Source organism: Oncorhynchus mykiss, chromosome 8 (genome assembly GCF_057628025.1).
Source record: "Oncorhynchus mykiss isolate SJ-2025 chromosome 8, ASM5762802v1, whole genome shotgun sequence".
Lineage (NCBI taxonomy): Eukaryota > Metazoa > Chordata > Actinopteri > Salmoniformes > Salmonidae > Oncorhynchus > Oncorhynchus mykiss.
The window spans coordinates 88,974,508-89,000,986 of record NC_143029.1 but is presented as its reverse complement, the minus strand read 5'-3'; the positions used below and the strand labels follow the sequence as shown (position 1 = coordinate 89,000,986).

The 26,479-nt window shown below is 48.0% G+C and overlaps 1 protein-coding gene across 7 annotated transcripts in view; it reads left to right on the top strand.

Annotated features, from left to right (window-relative positions):
• Positions 1-11,453: 11,453 nt before the first annotated feature.
• LOC110530853 (rho GTPase-activating protein 29) overlaps positions 11,454-26,479 on the top strand; it is a 104,772-nt gene continuing 89,746 nt past the window's right edge. For 4 of the 7 annotated variants that reach the window (XM_090182928.1, XM_036986631.2, XM_036986630.2 and 1 more), the window contains exons 1-2: positions 11,454-11,639; positions 12,154-12,523. In XM_090182928.1, the coding sequence (XP_090039054.1) occupies positions 12,208-12,523 (316 nt within the window). In that variant the 5' untranslated portion in view covers positions 11,454-11,639; positions 12,154-12,207. The remainder of the gene's footprint in view (positions 11,640-12,153; positions 12,524-26,479) is intronic. The other 3 variants (XM_090182926.1, XM_036986629.2, XM_090182927.1) reach the window with 2 other exon arrangements.

Genomic DNA, 26,479 nt, shown 5'->3' with positions numbered 1-26,479 from the left:
CGTCTCACAAAGACATGGCGGTTGGAACCAAAAATAAAAAATATGGACCCATCAGACCAAAGGACAGATTTCCACCGGTCTAATGTCCATTGCTCGTGTTTCTTGGCCCAAGCAAGTCTCTTCTTCTTATTGGTGTCCTTTAGTAGTGGTTTCTTTGCAGCAATTCAACCATGACGGTCTGATTCACGCAGTCTCCTCTGAACAGTTGATGTTGAGATGTCTGTTACTTGAACTCTGAAGCATTTATTTGAGCTGCAATTTCTGAGGCTGGTAACTCTACTGAACTTAACCTCAGCAGTAAAGGTAACTCTGGGTCTTCCTTTCCTGTGGCGGTCCTCATGAGAGACAGTTTCATCATAGTGTTTGAAGGTTTTTGCGACTGCACTTGAAGAAAAGTTCAAAGTTCTTAATTTTCAAGATTGACCGACCTTCATGTCTTAAAGTAAAGATGGACTGTCGTTTCTCTTTGCTTATTTGAGCTGTTCTTGCCATAACATGGACTTAGCCCTATTTGGTAAAAGACCATCTTCTGTATACCACCACTACCATGTCACAACACAACTGATTGGCTCAAACACATTAATTGGGAAAGAAATTCCATAAATTAACGTTTAACAATGCACTCCTGTTAATTGAAATGCATTCCAGGTGACTAACACATGAAGCTGGTTGAGAGAATGCCAAGAGTGTGCAAAGCTGTTATCAAGGAAAAGGGTGTCTACTTTGAAGAATCTCAAAATATTTTGATTTGTTTAACACTTTTGGTTACATGATTTCATGTGTTATTTCATAGTTTTGATGTCTTCACTGTAGAAAATATTAAAAATAAAGAAACTCATTCCAGGGGTTAAGTGTCCAAGCTTTTGACTGGTAGTTTGTGTATGTATGTATGTGAGAAACTTTATTTGTTATCATTTATGGCAATGTTTTGATCTAGATTGCAGGAAATGGCAGTTACAGGTGTTAAATACAACTATCCCAAAGTCCAAAACCCTGGTGGAGAACCCTGAAATAAGGTTTTGTGTTATTTATTTTTATAATATATACGATTGGTATGAGTGGCTCGGGGTCAAAAGCTATGCAGCTAGTGCTTACATTTCACTCTAAGGTAATATGTTGCTAGATTGTGTAATGAACACGATGGGAGACAGAGAGCTGGTTTAAAGAGCAGGGCACTGGTGTTTATTGGAGGAGGCAGGTAGCTGGGTACCGGGGGCAGGCAGAAGGTCATACACAGGAGGAGGCAGGTAGCTGGGTCCAGGGGCAGGCAGAAGGTCATACAGGAGGAGGTAGGTAGCTGGGTCCAGGGGCAGGCAGAAGGTCATACACAGGAGGAGGCAGGTAGCTGGGTCCAGGGGCAGGCAGAGGGTCATACACAGGAGGAGGCAGGTAGCTGGGTCCAGGGGCAGGCAGAAGGTCATACACAGGAGGAGGCAGGTAGCTGGGTACCGGGGGCAGGCAGAAGGTCATACAGGAGGAGGTAGGTAGCTGGGTCCAGGGGCAGGCAGAAGGTCATACACAGGAGGAGGCAGGTAGCTGGGTCCAGGGGCAGGCAGAGGGTCATACACAGGAGGAGGCAGGTAGCTGGGTCCAGGGGCAGGTAGCTGGGTCCAGGGGCAGGTAGCGGGGTCCAGGGGCAGGCAGAAGGTCATACACAGGAGGAGGCAGGTAGCTGGGTCCAGGGGCAGGCAGAAGGTCATACACAGGAGGAGGCAGGTAGCTGGGTCCAGGGGCAGGCAGAAGGTCATACACAGGAGGAGGCAGGTAGCTGGGTCCAGGGGCAGGCAGAAGGTCATACACAGGAGGATTAAATCACGGGAAAAACAGCTCTCCGAAAGAAGTGTCACAAAACAACCAATACCTCACAGTGACGGGGTGCAAAGAACTGAACTAAATAGTGTGTGATAATGACATACAGGTGTGTGATCAGAATTCAGGTGATTGGGATCTGGACAGTGAGCTGCGTTCAGGGGATCAATGTGTTTGAGAGTGTGAGCTGGAAGCAGACGTTACAGATTGGCCCTATCTAAAAGAGACCCCTGCTCTTGAGTCTAGACCCTTGTGTGGATCTTGGAGAATTGTATGTGTGTATAAGTAATATGGTAATAACATCACTTTTCCCTCTGACAGGATAGGTGGAAGTTACACCCTATTCCTATCCAATCACCTCTGATCTAAGGTTTAGACTTGTTTCTGGACGGGGCTAGATTGTTTTGTGATGTCATTGGGGATCACCTGATATTTTCTACCTGCCAGTATCAACATTATCATGCTCTAGTAACGTTTCAATACCAGTCCTGGTAGTTATGGCTGTAGTGGTAGTTAGGGCTCAGCCAGGTTGAACTGTAGTGGTAGTTAGGGCTCAGCCAGGTTGGACTGTAGTGGTAGTTAGGGCTCAGCCAGGTTGGACTGTAGTGGTAGTTAGGGCTCAGCCAGGTTGGACTGTAGTGGGAGTTAGGGCTCAGCCAGGTTGAACTGTAGTGGTAGTTAGGGCTCAGCCAGGTTGAACTGTAGTGGTAGTTAGGGCTCAGCCAGGTTGAACTGTAGTGGTAGTTAGGGCTAAGCCAGGTTGGACTGTAGTGGTAGTTAGGGCTAAGCCAGGTTGGACTGTAGTGGTAGTTAGGGCTCAGCCAGGTTGGACTGTAGTGGTAGTTAGGGCTCAGCCAGGTTGGACTGTAGTGGTAGTTAGGGCTCAGCCAGGTTGGACTGTAGTGGTAGTTAGGGCTCAGCCAGGTTGGACTGTAGTGGTAGTTAGGGCTCAGCCAGGTTGAACTGTAGTGGTAGTTAGGGCTCAGCCAGGTTGGATTGTAGTGGTAGTTAGGGCTAAGCCAGGTTGGATTGTAGTGGTAGTTAGGGCTCAGCCAGGTTGGACTGTAGTGGTAGTTAGGGCTCAGCCAGGTTGGACTGTAGTGGTAGTTAGGGCTCAGGCAGGTTGGACTGTAGTGGTAGTTAGGGCTAAGCCAGGTTGGACTGTAGTGGTAGTTAGGGCTCAGCCAGGTTGGACTGTAGTGGTAGTTAGGGCTCAGCCAGGTTGGACTGTAGTGGTAGTTAGGGCTCAGCCAGGTTGGATTGTAGTGGTAGTTAGGGCTCAGCCAGGTTGAACTGTAGTGGTAGTTAGGGCTCAGCCAGGTTGGACTGTAGTGGTAGTTAGGGCTCAGCCAGGTTGAACTGTAGTGGTAGTTAGGGCTCAGCCAGGTTGAACTGTAGTGGTAGTTAGGGCTAAGCCAGGTTGAACTGTAGTGGTAGTTAGGGCTAAGCCAGGTTGGACTGTAGTGGTAGTTAGGGCTAAGCCAGGTTGGACTGTAGTGGTAGTTAGGGCTCAGCCAGGTTGGACTGTAGTGGTAGTTAGGGCTCAGCCAGGTTGGACTGTAGTGGTAGTTAGGGCTCAGCCAGGTTGGACTGTAGTGGTAGTTAGGGCTCAGCCAGGTTGAACTGTAGTGGTAGTTAGGGCTCAGCCAGGTTGGATTGTAGTGGTAGTTAGGGCTAAGCCAGGTTGGATTGTAGTGGTAGTTAGGGCTAAGCCAGGTTGGACTGTAGTGGTAGTTGGGGCTCAGCCAGGTTGGACTGTAGTGGTAGTTAGGGCTCAGCCAGGTTGGACTGTAGTGGTAGTTAGGGCTCAGCCAGGTTGGATTGTAGTGGTAGTTAGGGCTCAGCCAGGTTGAACTGTAGTGGTAGTTAGGGCTCAGCCAGGTTGGACTGTAGTGGTAGTTAGGGCTCAGCCAGGTTGAACTGTAGTGGTAGTTAGGGCTCAGCCAGGTTGAACTGTAGTGGTAGTTAGGGCTCAGCCAGGTTGAACTGTAGTGGTAGTTAGGGCTAAGCCAGGTTGAACTGTAGTGGTAGTTAGGGCTAAGCCAGGTTGGACTGTAGTGGTAGTTAGGGCTAAGCCAGGTTGGACTGTAGTGGTAGTTAGGGCTAAGCCAGGTTGGATTGTAGTGGTAGTTAGGGCTAAGCCAGGTTGGATTGTAGTGGTAGTTAGGGCTAAGCCAGGTTGGACTGTAGTGGTAGTTAGGGCTCAGCCAGGTTGGACTGTAGTGGTAGTTAGGGCTCAGCCAGGTTGGACTGTAGTGGTAGTTAGGGCTCAGCCAGGTTGAACTGTAGTGGTAGTTAGGGCTCAGCCAGGTTGAACTGTAGTGGTAGTTAGGGCTCAGCCAGGTTGGACTGTAGTGGTAGTTAGGGCTCAGCCAGGTTGAACTGTAGTGGTAGTTAGGGCTCAGCCAGGTTGAACTGTAGTGGTAGTTAGGGCTCAGCCAGGTTGAACTGTAGTGGTAGTTAGGGCTAAGCCAGGTTGGACTGTAGTGGTAGTTAGGGCTAAGCCAGGTTGGACTGTAGTGGTAGTTAGGGCTCAGCCAGGTTGGACTGTAGTGGTAGTTAGGGCTCAGCCAGGTTGGACTGTAGTGGTAGTTAGGGCTCAGCCAGGTTGGACTGTAGTGGTAGTTAGGGCTCAGCCAGGTTGAACTGTAGTGGTAGTTAGGGCTCAGCCAGGTTGGATTGTAGTGGTAGTTAGGGCTAAGCCAGGTTGGATTGTAGTGGTAGTTAGGGCTCAGCCAGGTTGGACTGTAGTGGTAGTTAGGGCTCAGCCAGGTTGGACTGTAGTGGTAGTTAGGGCTCAGCCAGGTTGGACTGTAGTGGTAGTTAGGGCTCAGCCAGGTTGGACTGTAGTGGTAGTTAGGGCTCAGCCAGGTTGGACTGTAGTGGTAGTTAGGGCTCAGCCAGGTTGGACTGTAGTGGGAGTTAGGGCTCAGCCAGGTTGAACTGTAGTGGTAGTTAGGGCTCAGCCAGGTTGAACTGTAGTGGTAGTTAGGGCTCAGCCAGGTTGAACTGTAGTGGTAGTTAGGGCTAAGCCAGGTTGGACTGTAGTGGGAGTTAGGGCTAAGCCAGGTTGGACTGTAGTGGTAGTTAGGGCTCAGCCAGGTTGGACAGTAGTGGTAGTTAGGGCTCAGCCAGGTTGGACTGTAGTGGTAGTTAGGGCTCAGCCAGGTTGGACTGTAGTGGTAGTTAGGGCTCAGCCAGGTTGGACAGTAGTGGTAGTTAGGGCTCAGCCAGGTTGGATTGTAGTGGTAGTTAGGGCTCAGCCAGGTTGAACTGTGGTGGTAGTTAGGGCTCAGCCAGGTTGAACTGTAGTGGTAGTTAGGGCTCAGCCAGGTTGGACTGTAGTGGTAGTTAGGGCTCAGCCAGGTTGGACTGTAGTGGGAGTTAGGGCTAAGCCAGGTTGGATTGTAGTGGTAGTTAGGGCTCAGCCAGGTTGGACTGTAGTGGTAGTTAGGGCTTAGCCAGGTTGGACTGTAGTGGGAGTTAGGGCTCAGCCAGGTTGAACTGTAGTGGTAGTTAGGGCTCAGCCAGGTTGGACTGTAGGGGTAGTTAGGGCTCAGCCAGGTTGAACTGTAGTGGTAGTTAGGGCTCAGCCAGGTTGGACTGTAGTGGTAGTTAGGGCTCAGCCAGGTTGGACTGTAGTGGTAGTTAGGGCTCAGCCAGGTTGGACTGTAGTGGTAGTTAGGGCTCAGCCAGGTTGGACTGTAGTGGTAGTTAGGGCTCAGCCAGGTTGAACTGTAGTGGTAGTTAGGGCTCAGCCAGGTTGGATTGTAGTGGTAGTTAGGGCTCAGCCAGGTTCGACTGTAGTGGTAGTTAGGGCTCAGCCAGGTTGGACTGTAGTGGTAGTTAGGGCTCAGCCAGGTTGGACTGTAGTGGTAGTTAGGGCTCAGCCAGGTTTTTTTCATATTTTGTTCATTTCTATGATGATGTGATTGGGATCAGGTCATTGGGGTTATTCCAAAGAGCTAGATCATTAATTTAGCCAGCAACTAACTCTTAATTAACAGTCACAGATATCTCTTGATTTTTCTGTTTTAATTTAGAAAGAGAAACTTAGTTTAGTTAATTATACCGTGCTAATTTCAAATGTATGTATTTCTGGGAAATGGGATGTTATTTCAGAATATGTAGGACAGTTAACATGATTAATGTATATATCCTGCTTTCTGGATGAAAAAAACGTGAGGCCCTGCGTCGTCTGTGGAGCGTATGGATGGATGAACGTCATGTTGACTACAGTGAGTCAGAACATTTAGAAAGAACTAGATAAGAATGCATCCATATTTTTTTGTATATTGAAACAACAACAAAAAAAAATACTGACTATTAACCAACTGTGTGTTTTATTCTCAGACCAATTAAGTCCTGTGTGTGGACGCAGTACACACAAATACATGTGTAGCCCCATGATCAAAAACACACAACAGAACCAGTGTACACTAAAGTGTTTTTGTGTGTTAGTGTAGACTAGGGCTGGCTGGGATTCAAACCCCTTCAGCTGTAGATCTGGGTTATAGCACGCTTGACGTTTTCAAGGTAATATCTGATTGAGCCAATATATGCAGTGTTCACAGTGAATGTGGGATTGGATTGAATACCTGGCCCACATTAAAAAGACACAAATAAAGCTAATATTGATTACACTTCAAGGAAAATAAGGTTATTGCAATGCATAGGCTAAAGAATAAGAATTATGTGGAACAAAATAATCAATATCTTCCAGTACAGTTAACCAAGTTGTAAAATGTCGACGTCGACTAACCCACAGACTGGAATAGTCTCTCTCTCTCTCTCTCTCTCTCTCTCGCTGTCTCTCTCTCTCTCTCTCTCTCTCTCTCTGTCTCTCTCTCTCTCTCTCTCTGTCTCTCTCTCTCTCTCTCTCTCTCTCACACACTACTGATGATGCCCAGTAGGGGGCAGAGTCTACTCCATCTTTAAAGAGATCTTCCCTGGTAAGATCGTGGTGATCATTGACAGCTGTTACTTAGATCCGTGACATTAAGGCTAAATTGAGAACGGAGTGGAGAGCAGAAATCTCAACTAGCAATCAAGTTGCAGCAAAGAAGAATTGAGTGTGTGCGAATTCGTGCGAATTCATGCGAAGGGGGGGGGGGGAAATTCTGGCGGGGGGGGTTCGGCACAACACTGGCTTCAGGCAAAAGCAACATAATATTTTTTAGCATCTCAGTCTGGGTCTCAACTTCCTGTTGACAGTTAGAATAGTAGAATATAAAAGGTGCAATGTGTTTTGTGAGTCACTGACAGTCACTCACTTAGCTATGTCGGCTAACAATTTTTAGATTAGTAAATTTAGTAAATTATCTAAAGTGCATTTTCCATACTTGACGCCCATTTATGCGTTCAAAAATATTGAACGCAGCGTAGTGCGGCACCCCCTACGTAGCTGTTTGAATGTTAAATGACGAGACCGAGGCATTGATGCGAGTAACCAGTCTTGTTCAGTACATCACAATACATCCGGGTATCTCAAGCACCCCGGTAAAACACATGAGTTGCAGTAATGAACATTTACCAACAGATGGCATCACTGTGCCATCTTACACCCATAACAGTAGCGTTGCCAAATTGCCAATTCATTGACTGCGGATGACTTCAGTCATAGCGCAAGGAGTTAGCCTGGTGTTGTATTTTTCTATTTATTGACAATAAATTCCGTTTTGGACTAAAACTGTTTCTGACTTCAAGAAACCTTTTTATGTACACGAGGTAACGGTCAAATTCGTCACGGCGCGCTTCCATAGGGAACACACGTGTTGCGGCCACTTGAATGCATCCTGTCTCTGACACTAGTCAGTCAGTCGGGAAGTTAAAGCTTGGTCGCAAATGGGTCTTCCAAATGGGTCTTCCAAATGGCAAAATGGCTTAAGGACAACAAAGTCAAGGTATTGGAGTGGCCATCACAAAGCCCTGACCTCAATCCTATAGAAAATTTGTGGGCAGAGCTGAAAAAGTGTGTGTTAGCAAGGAGGCCTTACAAACCTGACTCAGTTACACCAGCTGTGTTATGAGGAATGGGCCAAAATTCACCCAACTTATTGTGGGAAACCTGTGGAAGGCTACCTAACATGTTTGACCCAAGTTAAACAATTTAAAGGCAATGCTACCAAATAGTAATTGAGTATATGTGAACTTCTGACCCACACAATCTGAAATAAATCCTTCTCTCTACTATTATTCTGCCATTTCACATTCTTAAAATAAAGTGGTGATCCTAACTGACCTAAGACAGGGAATAATTACTAGCATTAAATGTCAGGAATTTTGAAAAACTGAGTTTAAATGTATTTGGCTAAGGTGTATGTAAACTTCAGACTTCAACTGTACCAGAGCTGCAAGAAAAGTTATATATATTATTGAAACAATTTTGCAATTGTTTTGTGAGAATGTCAACAGGTGTGGTTCCCCTGGGGGAAAGATTCTATTGGGGATAGATTCCCGTGGAGGTTGCCATGGAAGCCAAGAAGGGGAGTGAAGTGTGTGTGTGTGTGTGTGTGTGTGTGTGTATATGCTCAAACACATATGCATGTGGGAGTCTGGGAGTAGAAGTGTGTCCATTTGATGAATGGGCATGTGCCTGAACTCAATTTTATACACTAATTGTAGTCTCTCTAATGACCGGGAATGAATTAATATATTTGACCGGGAACACCACAGGTGTACAAAAGTTAAATAAAACACCCAAAATGTAATGAAAATCATCCACGTGTATTTTGTGTGTTCAGATGCCCTGTGTGGACGAAGTCATGGAACCTTTTCAGAGAGAGAACTTGTAAATCGATCCAATTCGACCAGAACACAACAGGAGGGTCAATAACTTTTCATGTTCTAAATTGTGCACTCTCTTCAAACAATAGCCCGGTATTATTTCACTGTAATAGCTACTGTAAATCGGACAGTGCAGTTAGATGAACAAGAATTTAAGCTTTCTGCCCATATCAGATATGTCTATGTCCTGGGAGATGTTCTTGTTACTGACAACTTCATGCTAATCGCATTAGCCTACGTTAGCTCAACCGTCCCGTGGAAGGGACACCGATCCCGAATAAGTTTAACAAGTATAGGCTATACACACTTAGTTTGAATATTATAGCTACATAAGCCTAAATTGTGCATTTTACAAAAATGGGACATTAATTAACAGTAAATGTAGTAGTATTTGTGTGGGTCTACTAATATCAATCAAATTTCCATAAAATGTATTTTTAAAGCCTTTCTTACATCCGCTGATGTCACAAAGTGCTGTACAGAAACACAGCCTAAAATCCCAAACAGCAAAGCAATGCAGGTGTAGAAGCACGGTGGCTAGGAAAAACACTATCTGTCCCTGTCTGTCCCTGTCTGTTCCCTGTCTGTTCCCTGTCTGTCCCCTGTCTGTTCCCTGTCTGTTCCCTGTCTGTTCCCTGTCTGTTCCCTGTGGCTAGGAAAAGTTACAGTGGACAAAAATACAAACGTAACATGTAAATCAAATATGCCAGAAATCTTCCATATGTACAAAAAAAAGTTTATTTCTCTCAAATTTTGTGCACAAATTTGTTTACATCCTCTGTTAGTCAGCATTTCTCCTTTGTGAAGATAATCAATAAACCTGACAGGTGTGGCATATTAAGAAGCTGATTAACCAGCATGATCATTACACAGGTGCACCTTGTGCTGGGGATAATAAAAGGCCATTCTAAAATGTGCAATTTTGCCACAACAACACAATGTCACAGATGTCTCAAGTTTTGAGGGAGCGTTTAATTGGCATGCTGACTATAGGAATGTCCATCAGAGCTGTTGCCAGAAAATTGAACGTTCATTTCTCTACCATGAGCCACCTCCAATGTCGTTTTAGAGAATTTGGCAGTACATCGGCCTCAGAACATGTAACCACGCCAGCCTTCGACCTCCACATCCGGCTTCTACACATGCAGGATGGTCTGAGACCAGCTAATCAGACAGCTGATTAAAATGTGGGTTTGCACCACCTTCGAATTTCTGCACAAACTGTCAGTAACCATCTCGGGGAAGCTCATATGCCCATCGTCCTCACCAGGGTCTTGACATGACTGCAGATCCGCGTCGTAACCGACTTCAATGGGAAAATGCTCACCTTTGATGGCCACTGACACACTGGAGAAGTGTGCTCTTCACAGATTAATCCCGGTTTCAACTGTACCAGGCAGATGGCAGACAGCGTGTACGGCGTTTTGTAGGCGAGTGGTTTGCTGTTGTCAACGTTGTGAACCGAGTGCCCCATGGTGGTGACGTTATGGTATGGGTAGGCATAATCTACGGACAACAAACACAATTGCATTTTGTCGATGGCAATTTAAATTCACGGAGATACCGTGACGGGATCCTGAGGCCCATTTGTCGTGCCATTCATCCACCACCATCAAATGCACGTCTCCATGTCGCAAATCCTTGAAGCTGAAAATGTCCCAGTTCTTCCATGGCCTGCACACTCACCAGACATGTCACTCATTGAGCATGTTTGGGATGCTCTGGATCGACGTGTATGACATCGTGTTCCAGTTCCCGCTAATATCCAGCTACTAAGCACATCCATTGAAGAGGAGTGGGACAACATTCCACAGGCCACAATCAACAGCCTGATCAACTCTATGTGAAGGAGATGTGTCACGCTGCATGAGACAAATGGTGATCACACCAGATACTGACTGGTTTTCTGATCCACACTCCTACCTATTTTTTTTAAGAAGGTATCTGTGACCAACAGATGCATATCTGTATTCCCAGTCATGTGAAATCCATAGATTAAGGCCTAATGAATTTATTTAAATGGACTTATTTCCTTATATGAACTGTAACTCAGAACAATCTTTGAAATTGTTGCATGTTGTGTTTATTTTAGTTCAGTCTAAATGCGTTATTACAGTGTTACTTCATCTATAAGTCTTTGCTAGGTAAATCCCCGCCTTATCTCAGCTCACCGGTCACCATAGCAACACCCACCCGTAGCAAGAGCTCCAGCAGGTTTATATCTCCCTCTCAAACATCAGCTGTCTGAGCAGTTTACCAAACACTGTACCTGTACACAGCCAGTCTGTAAATAGCACACCCAACTACCTCATCCCCATATTGTTGTTTATCCTCTTGCTCTTTTGCACCCCAGTATCTCTACTTACACATCATAATCTGTACATCTTATCACTCCAGTGTTAATGCTAAATTGTAATTATTTCGTCTCTATGGCCTATTTATTGTCCACTTCCCTACTCTTCTACATTTGCCCACAGTGTACATAGATTTTTCTATTTTTCTTTTCTATTGTGTTATTGACTGTACCTTTGTTTATGTGTAACTCTGTGTTGTTGTTTGTGTCACACTGCTTTGCTTTATCTTGGCCAGGTCGCAGTTGTAAATCAGAACTTGTTCTCAACTGGCCTACCTGGGTTAAATAAATAAAACATATATAAAAAATAAAATAAATATACACACTAATGTTAAAATGTACTAAACCATCATCAGGCAACATTACTACATTCTACATCAATCTATTATTTACAGTGCATTTATCGCAAATAGAACAATTTACTAGACGACAGTAGAAGCGACGAGTGTAGATGAACTATTGTAGGAAGTGTGTGAGGGACAGCCAGGAACAAGGAGGTTCCAGCATCACATGACTGGAGGCTGGAACAGGCAACGTTGTGAACGCTAAGTGACTCAAACTCAACACGAAGAAGAAGCTATTCTCCTTTTGAAACATGTGGGGTTTTTTTTTTTCATTTGTTTTTTTCAGATTTGTATAAATAACTTTATTAAATTTTTCATTGAGAATGCCACTGGAGTACACAAGTCAGGTGAGTTTATTATGTTTCTGATAGAGAGAAGTAATGCTACTGCTTAGCCCTCGACTCAAACTAACGTTATTTGGGATGCCAGCACGGCGGAGTTACAGACTCCCTGCTCTATCGGTGCTGACTAGGCGGATATTTTTCCGGTGTAACGTTAGAGCTGGAAATACACGGTCCCGGTTGATTGTATAGGAGGTGAGGTGGCTAAAAATATAATAACAACACATTTACATTTGTAGCTAACAGTTGTAAGAACATTGTAACAAATGTTTACCAACTCTACACTGTAATTTAACTAGATAGCTAACTTAACTATTTAACTTCATGCTACTAATACTTGCTAAATTGTCTTCATGTATTTAACACACATAACAAACATGAGATATGATAGAAAGAAGTTAAATAACATTGCCAGAAAAGTAGCAAGTCAAACAAAACGACACAACATCTAGTGTTATAGAGCCAACCTGGGACTTAGGATCGGTCAGGACCACCCACATGGGGGCTAACACCATCCCAGTGGCCCGTAGCATACTCTAGGTAGACGGGACGGACGGCCACAAGAACCTCTGGGATGATACGGAAGAGCAGCAGTGGTACTGGAGGAGGAGGAGAAGAAAAAGAAGGGAACAATACAAAACACCAACAGAACAAACAGCATCGCTCCAGCATCACCACCCAGGGCCCGTCTCGTCTCTCCAACACGGGCCGGTGCTCCAGGACCACCAACCCACTGGGGAGTATGGGGCTTGGGCCCAACAGTTTGGGTCTGGGGTCCACCATGGTAGGAGCGCCTGGGGTTGATCCGGACTATGTGATGCAGCTGGTGAATGACGTACGGAGGTTTTCCGATATGCTGCTCAGCCTTAAAGAAGCCTTCCATTCTGAAGGTGAGTCTGGGTTCACGCCCCAAATTGCACCCTATTCAGTGCACTATCTTTGAGTATAGATCATAGGGGGAGACCAGGAAGCCCTAGTGGTTACTGTACTAGGACCTGGTGTGTGGCAGGATGGGTGGTTGGTTGTGATACAATAGGCTACATTATGCTAAGGTTTCTCAGAAGGAATGTGTGTGTGTGTCTGTATCTCTTTCTCTCTCTGTGTGTGTGTGTGTGTGTGTGTCTGTATCTCTCTTTCTCTCTCTGTGTGTGTGTGTGTGTGTACACACTGTCCAGTTAAAGCAATATAACAAAGGCGAGTGTTCGTCAGAGTCAGCTATGTAAAGTGTCAGCTCCTAGAGAGGGCTGACGCAGCCTTAATGTAGCGCTCCCCTCAGTGACTCCACAGCTACACAGCGTTAGCTTAGCGCTCCCCTCAGTGACTCCACAGCTACACAGCCTTAATTTAGCGCTCCTCTTAGTGACTCCACAGCTACACAGCGTTAGCTTAGCGCTCCCCTCAGTGACTCCACAGCTACACAGCCTTAATTTAGCGCTCCCCTCAGTGACTCCACAGCTACACAGCCTTAATGTAGCGCTCCCCTCAGTGACTCCACAGCTACACAGCCTTAATGTAGCGCTCCCCTCAGTGACTCCACAGCTACACAGCCTTAATGTAGCGCTCCCCTCAGTGACTCCACAGCTACACAGCCTTAATTTAGTGCTCCCCCTGTCCTGTCCACTAGGTCAGTGACTCCACAGCTACACAGCCTTAATTTAGTGCTCCCCTCAGTGACTCCACAGCCACACAGCGTTAGCTTAGCGCTCCCCCTGTCCTGTCCACTAGGTCAGTGACTCCACAGCTACATAGCCTTAATTTAGCATTCCCCTCAGTGACTCCACAGCTACGCAGCATTAGCTTAGCGCTCCCCTCAGTGACTCCACAGCTACACAGCCTTAATGTAGCGCTCCCCTCAGTGACTCCACAGCTACACAGCCTTAATGTAGCGCTCCCCTCAGTGACTCCACAGCTATACAGCCTTAATGTAGCGCTCCCCTCAGTGACTCCACAGCTACACAGCCTTAATGTAGCGCTCCCCTCAGTGACTCCACAGCTACACAGCCTTAATTTAGTGCTCCCCTCAGTGACTCCACAGCCGCACAGCGTTAGCTTAGCGCTCCCCCTGTCCTGTCCACTAGGTCAGTGACTCCACAGCTACACAGCCTTATTTTAGCATTCCCCTCAGTGACTCCACAGCTACACAGCGTTAGCTTAGCGCTCCCCTCAGTGACTCCACAGCTACTCAGCCTTAATTTAGCATTCCCCTCAGTGACTCCACAACTACATAGCGTTAGCTTAGCGCTCCCCCTGTCCTGTCCACTAGGTCAGTGACTCCACAGCTACACAGCCTTAATTTAGCGCCCCCCTCAGTGACTCCACAGCTACACAGCCTTAATCTAGCGCTCCCCTCAGTGACTCCACAGCTCCTTTTATTCTCTGTCCCCAACGCTCTAGGCGACCAGTTTTGATAGCCTTTAGCCGCACCCTCATTCTACTCCTCTGTTCCGCGGGTGATGTGGAGGTAAACCCAGGCCCTGCATGTCCCCAGGCACCCTCATTTGTTGACTTCTGTGATCGAAAAAGCCTTGTTTTCATGCATGTCAACATCAGAAGCCTCCTCCCTAAGTTTGTTTTACTCACTGCTTTAGCACACTCTGCTAACCCTGATGTCCTTGCCGTGTCTGAATCCTGACTCAGGAAGGCCACCAAAAATTCTGAGATTTCCATACCCAACTATAACATTTTCCGTCAAGATAGAACTGCCAAAGGGGGAGGAGTTGCAGTCTACTGCAGCGATAGCCTGCAAAGTAATGTCATACTTTCCAGGTCTATACCCAAACAGTTCGAACTACTAATTTTGAAAATTACTCTCTCCAGAAATAAGTCTCTCACTGTTGCCGCCTGCTACCGACCCCCCTCAGCTCCCAGCTGTGCCCTGGACACCATTTGTGAATTGATCGCCCCCCCATCTAGCTTCAGAGTTTGTTCTGTTAGGTGACCTAAACTGGGATATGCTTAACACCCCGGCAGTCCTACAATCTAAGCTAGATGCCCTCAATCTCACACAAATCATCAAGGAACCCACCAGGTACAACCCTAAATCTGTAAACAAGGGCACCCTCATAGACGTCATCCTGACCAACTGGCCCTCCAAATACACCTCCGCTGTCTTCAACCAGGATCTCAGCGATCACTGCCTCATTGCCTGTATCCGCTACGGAGCCGCAGTCAAACGACCACCCCTCATCACTGTCAAACGCTCCCTAAAACACTTCTGTGAGCAGGCCTTTCTAATCGACCTGGCCCGGGTATCCTGGAAGGACATTGACCTCATCCCGTCAGTTGAGGATGCCTGGTCATTCTTTAAAAGTAACTTCCTCACCATTTTAGATAAGCATGCTCCGTTCAAAAAATGCAGAACTAAGAACAGATACAGCCCTTGGTTCACTCCAGACCTGACTGTCCTCGACCAGCACAAAAACATCCTGTGGCGGACTGCAATAGCATCGAATAGTCCCTGCGATATGCAACTGTTCAGGGAAGTCAGGAACCAATACACGCAGTCAGTCAGGAAAGCTAAGGCCAGCTTCTTCAGGCAGAAGTTTGCATCCTGTAGCTCCAACTCCAAAAAGTTCTGGGACACTGTGAAGTCCATGGAGAACAAGAGCACCTCCTCCCAGCTGCCCACTGCACTGAGGCTAGGTAACACGGTCACCACCGATAAATCCATGATTATCGAAAACTTCAACAAGCATTTCTCAACGGCTGGCCATGCCTTCCGCCTGGCTACTCCAACCTCGGCCACCAGCTCCGCCCCCCCTGCAGCTACTCGCTCAAGCCTCTCCAGGTTCTCCTTTACCCAAATCCAGATAGCAGATGTTCTGAAAGAGCTGCAAAACCTGGACCCGTACAAATCAGCTGGGCTTGACAATCTGGACCCTCTATTTCTGAAACTATCCGCCGCCATTGTCGCGACCCCTATTACCAGCCTGTTCAACCTCTCTTTCATATCGTCTGAGATCCCCAAGGATTGGAAAGCTGCCACAGTCATCCCCCTCTTCAAAGGGGGAGACACCCTGGACCCAAACTGTTACAGACCTATATCCATCCTGCCCTGCCTATCTAAGGTCTTCGAAAGCCAAGTCAACAAACAGATCACTGACCATCTCGAATCCCACCGTACCTTCTCCGCTGTGCAATCTGGTTTTGGGAGCCGGTCACGGGTGCACCTCAGCCACGCTCAAGGTACTAAACAATATCATAACCGCCATCGATAAAAGACAGTACTGTGCAGCCGTCTTCATCGACCTTGCCAAGGCTTTCGACTCTGTCAATCACCATATTCTCATCGGCAGACTCAGTAGCCTCGGTTTTTCGGATGACTGCCTTGCCTGGTTCACCAATTACTTTGCAGACAGAGTTCAGTGTGTCAAATCGGAGGGCATGCTGTCCGGTCCTCTGGCAGTCTCTATGGGGGTGCCACAGGGTTCAATCCTCGGGCCAACTCTTTTCTCTGTATATATCAATGATGTTGCTCTTGCTGCGGGCGATTCCCTGATCCACCTCTACGCAGACGACACCATTCTATATACTTCCGGCCCGTCCTTGGACACTGTGCTATCTAACCTCCAAATGAGCTTCAATGCCATACAACACTCCTTCCGTGGCCTCCAATTGCTCTTAAACGCTAGTAAAACCAAATGCATGCTTTTCATCCGTTAGCTGCCTGCACCCGCATGCCTGACTAGCATCACCACCCTGGATGGTTCCGACCTAGAATATGTGGACATCTATAAGTACCTAGGTGTCTGGCTAGACTGCAAATTCTCCTTCCAGAATCATATCAAATCTACAATCGAAAATCAAATCAAGAGTCGACTTTCTATTCCGCAACAAAGCCTCCTTCACTCACGCCGCCAAACTTACCCTAATAACACTAACTATCCTACCGATCCTCGACTTCGGCGATGTCATCTACAAAATTGCTTCCAACACTCTACTCAGCAAACTGGATGCAGTTTATCACAGTGCCATCCGTTTTGTCACTAAAGCACCTTATACCACCCACCACTGCGACTTGTATGCTCTAGTCGGCTGGCCCTCGCTACATATTTGTTGCCAGACCCACTGGCTCCAGGTCATCTACAAGTCCATGCTAGGTAAAGCTCCGCCTTATCTCAGTTCACTGGTCACGATGGTAACACCCACCCGTAGCACGCGCTCCAGCAGGTGTATCTCACTGATCATCCCTAAAGCCAACACCTCATTTGGCCGCCTTTCGTTCCAGTTCTCTGCTGCCTGTGACTGGAACGAATTGCAAAAATCGCTGAAGTTGGAGACTTTTATCTCCCTCACCAACTTCAAACATCTGCTATCTGAGCAGCTAACCGAGCGCTGCAGCTGTACATAGTCTATCGGTAAATAGCCCACCCATTTTTACCTACCTCATCCCCATACTGTATTTATTTACTTTTCTGCTCTTTTGCACACCAATATCTCTACCTGTACATGACCATCTGATCATTTATCACTCCAGTGTTAATCTGCAAAATTGTAATTATTCGCCTACCTCCTCATGCCTTTTGCACACAATGTATATAGACTTCCCCTTTTTTTTCTACTGTGTTACTGACTTGTTAATTGTTTACTCCATGTGTAACTCTGTGTTGTCTGTTCACACTGCTATGCTTTATCTTGGCCAGGACGCAGTTGCAAATGAGAACTTGTTCTCAACTAGCCTATCTGGTTAAGTAAAGGTGAAATAAAAAATAAAAAAAACACAGCGTTAGCTTAGCGCTCCCCTCAGTGACTCCACAGCTTCACAGTCTTAATTTAGCGCTCCCCTCAGTGACTCCACAGCTACACAGCGTTAGCTTAGCGCTCCCCTCAGTGACTCCACAGCTACACAGCCTTAATTTAGCGCTCCCCTCAGTGACTCCAAAGCTACACAGCGTTAGCTTAGCGCTCCCCTCAGTGACTCCACAGCTACACAGCCTTAATTTAGTGCTCCCCCTCAGTGACTCCACAGCTACACAGCCTTAATTTAGCGCTCCCCTCAGTGACTCCACAGCTACACAGCGTTAGCTTAGCGCTCCCCTCAGTGACTCCACAGCTACACAGCCTTAATGTAGCGCTCCCCTCAGTGATTCCACAGCTACACAGCGTTAGCTTAGGGCTCCCCTCTGCTCCCACATGTCCTGTCCACTAGGTCAGTGACTCCACAGCGTTAGCTTAGGGCTCCCCTCAGTGACTCCACAGCTACACAGCGTTAGCTTAGCGATCCCCTCAGTGACTCCACAGCTACACAGCGTTAGCTTAACGCTCCCCCTGTCCTGTCCACTAGGTCAGTGACTCCACAGCTACACAGCGTTAGCTTAGCGCTCCCCTCAGTGACTCCACAGCGTTAGTTTAGCGCTCCCCCTGTCCTGTCCACTAGGTCAGTGACTCCACAGCTACACAGTGTTAGCTTAGCGCTTCCCCTGTCCTGTCCACTAGGTCAGTGACTCCACAGCTACACAGTGTTAGCTTAGCGCTCCCCTCAGTGACTCCACAGCGTTAGTTTAGCGCTCCCCCTGTCCTGTCCACTAGGTCAGTGACTCCACAGCTACACAGTGTTAGCTTAGCGCTTCCCCTGTCCTGTCCACTAGGTCAGTGACTCCACAGCTACACAGTGTTAGCTTAGCGCTCCCCTCTGCTCCCCCTGTCCTGTCCACTAGGTCAGTGACTCCACAGCTACACAGTGTTAGCTTATCGATCCCCCTGTCCTGTCCACTATGTCAGTGACTCCACAGCGTTAGCTTAGCGCTCCCTCTGTCCTGTCCACTAGGTCAGTGACTCCACAGCGTTAGCTTAGCGCTCCCCTCAGTGACTCCACAGCGTTAGCTTAGCGCTCCCCTCAGTGACTCCACAGCTACACAGCGTTAGCTTAGCGCTCCCCCTGTCCTGTCCACTAGGTCAGTGACTCAACAGTTACACAGCGTTAGCTTAGCGCTCCCCTCAGTGACTCCACAGCTACACAGCGTTAGCTTAGCGATCCCCTCAGTGACTCCACAGCTACACAGCGTTAGCTTAACGCTCCCCCTTTCCTGTCCACTAGGTCAGTGACTCCACAGCTACACAGTGTTAGCTTAGCGCTCCCCCTGTCCTGTCCACTAGGTCAGTGACTCAACAGCTACACAGCGTTAGCTTAGCGCTCCCCCTGTCCTGTCCACTAGGTCAGTGACTCCACATTGTTAGCTTAGCGCTCCCCCTGTCCTGTCCACTAGGTCAGTGACTCCACAGCTACACAGCGTTAGCTTAGCGCTCCCCCTGTCCTGTCCACTAGGTCAGTGACTCAACAGTTACACAGCGTTAGCTTAGCGCTCCCCTCAGTGACTCCACAGCTACACAGCGTTAGCTTAGCGATCCCCTCAGTGACTCCACAGCTACACAGCGTTAGCTTAACGCTCCCCCTTTCCTGTCCACTAGGTCAGTGACTCCACAGCTACACAGCGTTAGCTTAGCGCTCCCCCTGTCCTATCCACTAGGTCAGTGACTCCACAGTGTTAGCTTAGCGCTCCCCCTGTCCTGTCCACTAGGTCAGTGACTCAACAGCTACACAGCGTTAGCTTAGCGCTCCCCCTGTCCTATCCACTAGGTCAGTGACTCCACAGCGTTAGCTTAGCGCTCCCCCTGTCCTGTCCACTAGGTCAGTGACTCCACAGCGTTAGCTTAGCGCTCCCCTCAGTGACTCCACAGCGTTAGCTTAGCGCTCCCCCTGTCCTATCCACTAGGTCAGTGACTCCACAGCGTTAGCTTAGGGCTCCCCCTGTCCTGTCCACTAGGACAGTGACTCCACAGCTACACAGCGTTAGCTTAGCGCTCCCCCTGTCCTGTCCACTAGGTCAGTGACTCAACAGCTACACAGCGTTAGCTTAGCGCTACCCCTGTCCTATCCACTAGGTCAGTGACTCCACAGCGTTAGCTTAGCGCTCCCCCTGTCCTGTCCACTAGGTCAGTGACTCCACAGCGTTAGCTTAGCGCTCCCCTCAGTAACTCCACAGCGTTAGCTTAGCGCTCCCCTCAGTGACTCCACAGCTACACAGCGTTAGCTTAGGGCTCCCCCTGTCCTGTCCACTAGGTCAGTGACTCAACAGCTACACAGCGTTAGCTTAGCAGAGTCAATGTGGAGGCTATATACAGGGTCAATGTGGAGGCTATATACAGGGTGTTGTGGTACAGAGTCAATGTGGAGGCTATATACAGGGGGTACCGGAACAGGGTCAATGTGGAGGCTATATACAGGGGGTACCGGTACAGAGTCAATGTGGAGGCTATATACAGGGGGTACCGGTACAGAGTCAATGTGGAGGCTATATACAGGGGGTACCGGTACAGAGTCAATGTGGAGGCTATATACAGGTGGTACCGGAACAGGGTCAATGTGGAGGCTATATACAGGGGGTACCGGTACAGAGTCAATGTGGAGGCTATATACAGGGGGTACCGGTACAGAGTCAATGTGGAGGCTATTTACAGGGGGTACCGGTACAGAGTCAATGTGGAGGCTATATACAGGATCAATGTGGAGGCTATATACAGGGGGTACCGGTACAGAGTCAATGTGGAGGCTGTATACAGGGGATACCGGTACAGAGTCAATGTGGAGGCTATATACAGGGGGTACCGGTACAGAGTCAATGTGGAGACTATATACAGGTGATACCGGTACAGAGTCAATGTGGAGACTATATACAGGTGATACCGGTACATAGTCAATGTGGAGACTATATACAGGGGGTACCGGTACAGAGTCAATGTGGAGGCTATATACAGGGTATTACGGTACAGAGTCAATGTGGAGGCTATATATAGGGTGTTACGGTACAGAGTCAATGTGGAGGCTATATACAGGGGGTACCGGTACAGAGTCAATGTGGAGGCTATATACAGGGGGTACCGGTACAGAGTCAATGTGGAGGCTATATACAGGGGGTACCGGTACATAGTCAATGTGGAGGTTATATACAGGAGGTACCGGTACAGAGTCAATGAGGAGGTTATATACAGGAGGTACCGGTACAGAGTCAATGTGGAGACTATATACAGGGAGTTACAGTACAGATTCAATGTGGAGGCTATATACAGGGGGTACCAGTACAGAGTCAAGGTGTGGGGGCACAGGTTAGTCAAGGTAATGGAGGTAATATGTACATGTAAGTAGAATTAAAGTTACTATGCATAGATAATAAACAGAGAGTAGCTGCAGTGTAAAAGAGGGGTCTGGGTAGTCATTTGATTAGATGTTCAGGAGTCTTATGGCTTGGGGGTAGAAGCTGTTAAGAAGCCTTTTGGACCTAGACTTGGCGCTCCGGTACCGCTTGCTGTAGGATAGCAGAGAGAACAGTCGTATGACTTGGGTGACTGGAATCTTTAACGATTTTTTGGGGCTTTCTCTTGACACCGCCTGGTATATAGGGTCCTGTATGACAGGAAGCTTGGTGTCAGTAATGTACTGGGCTGTAAGATAAACACCCATATCTACTGGGTGAAATACCACAGTGTGCCATCACAGCAGCAAGATGTGTGACCTGTTGCCACAAGAAATGGGCAACCAGTGACGAACACACACCATTGTAAATACAACCCATATTTATTTGTAATTATTTTCCCTTTTGTACTTTAATTATTTGCACATCGTTACCTCACTGCATATAGACATAATATGACATTTAAAATGTCTTTATTCTTTTGGATCTTCTGTATGTGTAATGTTTACTGTTAATTTTGCATTGTTGATTTAACTTGTATTGTATATTATCTACCTCACTTGCTTTGGCAATGTTAACACATGTTTCCCATGTCAATAAAGCTCTTTCAATTGAAATAGAGATTAAGAGAGGCACATGCTGGCTCTTGTGTTATTCTGTTCGTATTGTGACATGTCAGTGTCGCTTGTAGCATGGTGTGAAGCCTGCACAAAGCTCTCTCTAAAAGACGGGCTTTAAACAGGCTCCTGCCAGTCTTTAAAAAAAATCATTTTTGTTGGATAGAGAGGTTAAAGTTGGAGAAGAAAATAACTGAAGAGCAGTGCGCCGGATTCATGTTGGCCCATTCTGGCAACAGTGTAGAGTAGAGTTCAAATTAATTCCTGTTCTGTCCTCTCAAATAATTAACCCGGCAACTTTCTTGTCCGGTCCCGATAAAAATCACTCCTGTCCTGTACCGTATTCATTTTAACAAGCATGAATCAGAATACAGAGCTCGCTTTAGTCTTTTGGGGGCCCTAAGTGAGATTTGGTCAGGGGCCCTCTGTCTGCCTGGGGCCCTAAGCGACCGCTTATGTCCTTTTGGGTTCCTCAAATCAAATCAAATCCCACCCCACATAGCCTGGTTCCTCTCTAGGTTTCTTCCTAGGTTTTGGCCTTTCTAGGTAGTTTTTCCTAGCCACCGTGCTTCTACTCCTGCATTGCTTGCTGTTTGGGGTTTTAGGCTGGGTTTCTGTACAGCACTTTGAGATATCAGCTGATGTACGAAGGGCTATATAAATACATTTGATTTGATTTGATTTAGCTAGCTACAGTACTTTTCATTGTCAGCCCAGCTGTTAGCTGTTAGCTAGCTACAGTACTTTTCATTGCCTGCCAAGCTGTTAGCTGTTAGCTAGCTACAGTACTTTTCATTGCCAGCCCAGCTGTTACCTGTTAGCTAGCTACAGTACTTTTCATTGCCTGCCCAGCTATTAGCTGTTAGCTAGCTACAGTACTTTTCATTGCCAGCCCAGCTGTTACCTGTTAGCTAGCTACAGTACTTTTCATTGCCTGCCCAGCTGTTAGCTGTTAGCTAGCTACAGTACTTTTCATTGCCTGCCAAGCTGTTAGCTGTTAGCTAGCTACAGTACTTTTCATTGCCTGTCCTCCTGTTACCTGTTAGCTAGCTACAGTACTTTTCATTGCCTGCCCAGCTGTTACCTGTTACCTGTTAGCTAGCTACAGTACTTTTCATTGCCTGCCAAGCTGTTAGCTGTGAGCTAGCTACAGTACTTTTCATTGCCTGCCCAGCTGTTAGCTAGTTACAGTACTTTTCATTGCCTGCCCTCCTGTTAGCTGTTAGCTAGCTACAGTACTTTTCATTGCCTGCCCAGCTGATAAAGGCCTATTCTAATTGTTTTAATAGTGATTGAAGACAGAAGAACGCGTGTTACTGTTGGGAGAAGGGAGAAGTTCCTGTCCTGAACTTCACTCCCAATCCAGCAGGAATCCCGTTCCCCTGTGTTAGCCTCTAGTACAGAGTGCATCTGCTCCAGAGGCAGTGACTTAGACCCCTCGACCCACCCCAGGCCAGGCTACAGTCCACAGGGATCCTGTTCCCCTGTGTCAGCCTCTAGTACAGAGTGCATCTGCTCCAGAGGCAGTGACTTAGACCCCTAGACCCACCCCAGGCCAGGCTACAGTCCACAGGGATCCTGTTCCCCTGTGTCAGCCTCTAGTACAGAGTGCATCTGCTCCAGAGGCAGTGGCTTAGACCCCTAGACCCACCCCAGGCCAGGCTACAGTCCACAGGGATCCTGTTCCCCTGTGTCAGCCTCTAGTACAGAGTGCATCTGCTCCAGAGGCAGTGGCTTAGACCCCTAGACCCACCCCAGGCCAGGCTAGAGTCCACAGGGATCCTGTTCCCCTGTGTCAGCCTCTAGTACAGAGTGCATCTGCTCCAGAGGCAGTGACTTAGACCCCTAGACCCACCCCAGGCCAGGCTACAGTCCACAGGGATCCTGTTCCCCTGTGTCAGCCTCTAGTACAGAGTGCATCTGCTCCAGAGGCAGTGACTTAGACCCCTAGACCCACCCCAGGCCAGGCTACAGTCCACAGGGATCCTGTTCCCCTGTGTCAGCCTCTAGTACAGAGTGCATCTGCTCCAGAGGCAGTGGCTTAGACCCCTAGACCCACCCCAGGCCAGGCTACAGTCCACAGGGATCCTGTTCCCCTGTGTCAGCCTCTAGTACAGAGTGCATCTGCTCCAGAGGCAGTGACTTAGACCCCTAGACCCACCCCAGGCCAGGCTACAGTCCACAGGGATCCTGTTCCCCTGTGTCAGCCTCTAGTACAGAGTGCATCTGCTCCAGAGGCAGTGACTTAGACCCCTAGACGCACCCCAGGCCAGGCTACAGTCCACAGGGATCCTGTTCCCCTGTGTCAGCCTCTAGTACAGAGTGCATCTGCTCCAGAGGCAGTGGCTTAGACCCCTAGACGCACCCCAGGCCAGGCTACAGTCCACAGGGATCCTGTTCCCCTGTGTCAGCCTCTAGTACAGAGTGCATCTGCTCCAGAGGCAGTGACTTAGACCCCTAGACCCACCCCAGGCCAGGCTACAGTCCACAGGGATCCTGTTCCCCTGTGTCAGCCTCTAGTACAGAGTGCATCTGCTCCAGAGGCAGTGACTTAGACCCCAAGACCCACCCCAGGCCAGGCTACAGTCCACAGGGATCCTGTTCCCCTGTGTCAGCCTCTAGTACAGAGTGCATCTGCTCCAGAGGCAGTGACTTAGACCCCTAGACGCACCCTAGGCCAGGCTACAGTCCACAAGGATCCTGTTCCCCTGTGTCAGCCTCTAGTACAGAGTGCATCTGCTCCAGAGGCAGTGGCTTAGACCCCTAGACCCACCCCAGGCCAGGCTACAGTCCACAGGGATCCTGTTCCCCTGTGTCAGCCTCTAGTACAGAGTGCATCTGCTCCAGAGGCAGTGACTTAGACCCCTAGACGCACCCCAGGCCAGGCTACAGTCCACAGGGATCCTGTTCCCCTGTGTCAGCCTCTAGTACAGAGTGCATCTGCTCCAGAGGCAGTGACTTAGACCCCTAGACCCACCCCAGGCCAGGCTACAGTCCACAGGGATCCTGTTCCCCTGTGTCAGCCTCTAGTACAGAGTGCATCTGCTCCAGAGGCAGTGGCTTAGACCCCTAGACGCACCCCAGGCCAGGCTACAGTCCACAGGGATCCTCTCGCAGTCTTAACCCAGCTCTTGGACACATCCTGCATATTTTGTGATGCATTGCATACAGTTGGTTTTTCCTATTAGAACTATTAGAAAACCACACTTCACAACAGGGTCAGAAGTATGGTTGGGTGGTGTCCAGATTGTCACACCGGCATATAATACCATTCCCGGAGTATACGGTATTACCAGAAGTGCACACGAGGGGCGCTATTTTTTTGACGCACAAAATAATTTAGGCAACAGGGACGTTGATCCAGGAGGAGATGGAATGTCTCTGCTGTAACCAGGAAGCTTGATCTTGACATCTAGCCACTTAGCTAGCACGTTAACAAACCAAATGCTGGATTCCTGAGGTGGATATAATTCATTTTTAGACGTCTTAGACTTCTTATAGTTATATTTAATTTATAGCACGGCAAAAAATATTACAACATATTTTTTTTTTTTTATATATTTTTTGACAGTTTTTGAAAGTCATACCGTCTGTATTTTGAAATACTTCGGTATATGGTATAAAGAGGACATCGCCCAAGCCTAGTCAGAAGCCACAGACAATATCCCTCTGTCAATTACAAAACCACACTTTAGTTTATTTGCACAAATAGAAAGACGGTTTGTACACGGTGAGAAAAAAACATCATCAGTATGTGCGGGAGAGGAAAAGAGCCTAAAATTGCTTGTCGAGTAACACCCCCTCCCATTGGTCATTAATCACTCAGATTCAGCCGTGTGGACAAACAAACAATAACATAAAAACTAGATGCTAAAGAGATAAAGGAATAGAGCATCTAAACAGAAAGTCAAGCTACTTGGGGGGTGCAGACCTGCGATGGACCTGCGGTGCCTCTTAGATTATATATTTTTACACCGACGGGGATAGTGGTCACGCCTGCATCCGCTCCCCCTCCCTGGTGCTTGAGGGCTGCCCATCATTATTCACACCTGTCACCATCGTTATGCGCACCAGTGTGTCTTTGGGCTCACCTGGACTCCATTACTTTGGTGATTGCCCCTCCTATATCTGTCTGTTCCTCGGTTTGATCCCAGTGTCAGCACTATTGTTGTTATGTTTCCCCTGTCCAGACGCTGTCCTTGTCGGTTATTTTTTAAATGTTCACTTCCTGTACTTGCTTCTCGTCTCCCAGCGTCTGTCCTTACAGAATGCTGACACCACAATTTGACGCATCAGGTTTTTTTTGTTGGTGACGTCAGGTCCGGGTGCCGTTGTCGAAGGAACCGGGGTTGCCACAGCCGGCTCGTCGGGCTTCCACGCCTTAGCTGGCTTGAGAAGTTTCCTTGCTTCGGTTGGCTCGGCAGGCTCCCACCCTACGTCATGCCTCAACCGGCTCGTCAGGCTCCCGTGCCGAAGCTGGCTCGTCAGGCTCTCACGCCTCAACCGGCTCGTCAGGCTCCCATGCCTCAGCCGGCTCGCCGACTCCCATGTCTCGACTGGCCAGTCAGGCTCGCCCAGTACTGTCACACCTGCTCCCGCACCCCCTCCCTGGCACTTTTGGGCGCCAGGCTGCCCATCAATATGCACACCTGTCACCAGCGCGTCTTTGGACTCACCTGGACTCCATTACTTTGGTGATTGCCCCTCCTATATCTGTCTGTTCCTCGGTTTGATCCCCGTGTCAGCAATATTGTCGTTATGTTTCCCCTGTCTAGACTCTGTCCTTGTTTCATATCGGTTATTTTTTAAATGTTCACTCCCTGTACTTGCTTCTCGTCTCCCAGCGTCTGTCCTTACAGATAGCTTGGCAAAATCAAGTGGGAGTGAGTTCCAGATCATAGGGCCTCTATAGATCATTCCCCGGGTCTAAAGTAATATCCCAATGCCCCAGGGCAGTGATTGGGGACATTGCCCTGTGTAGGGTGCCGTCTTTTAGATGGGACGTTAAACGGGTGTCCTGACTCTCTGAGGTCATTAAAGA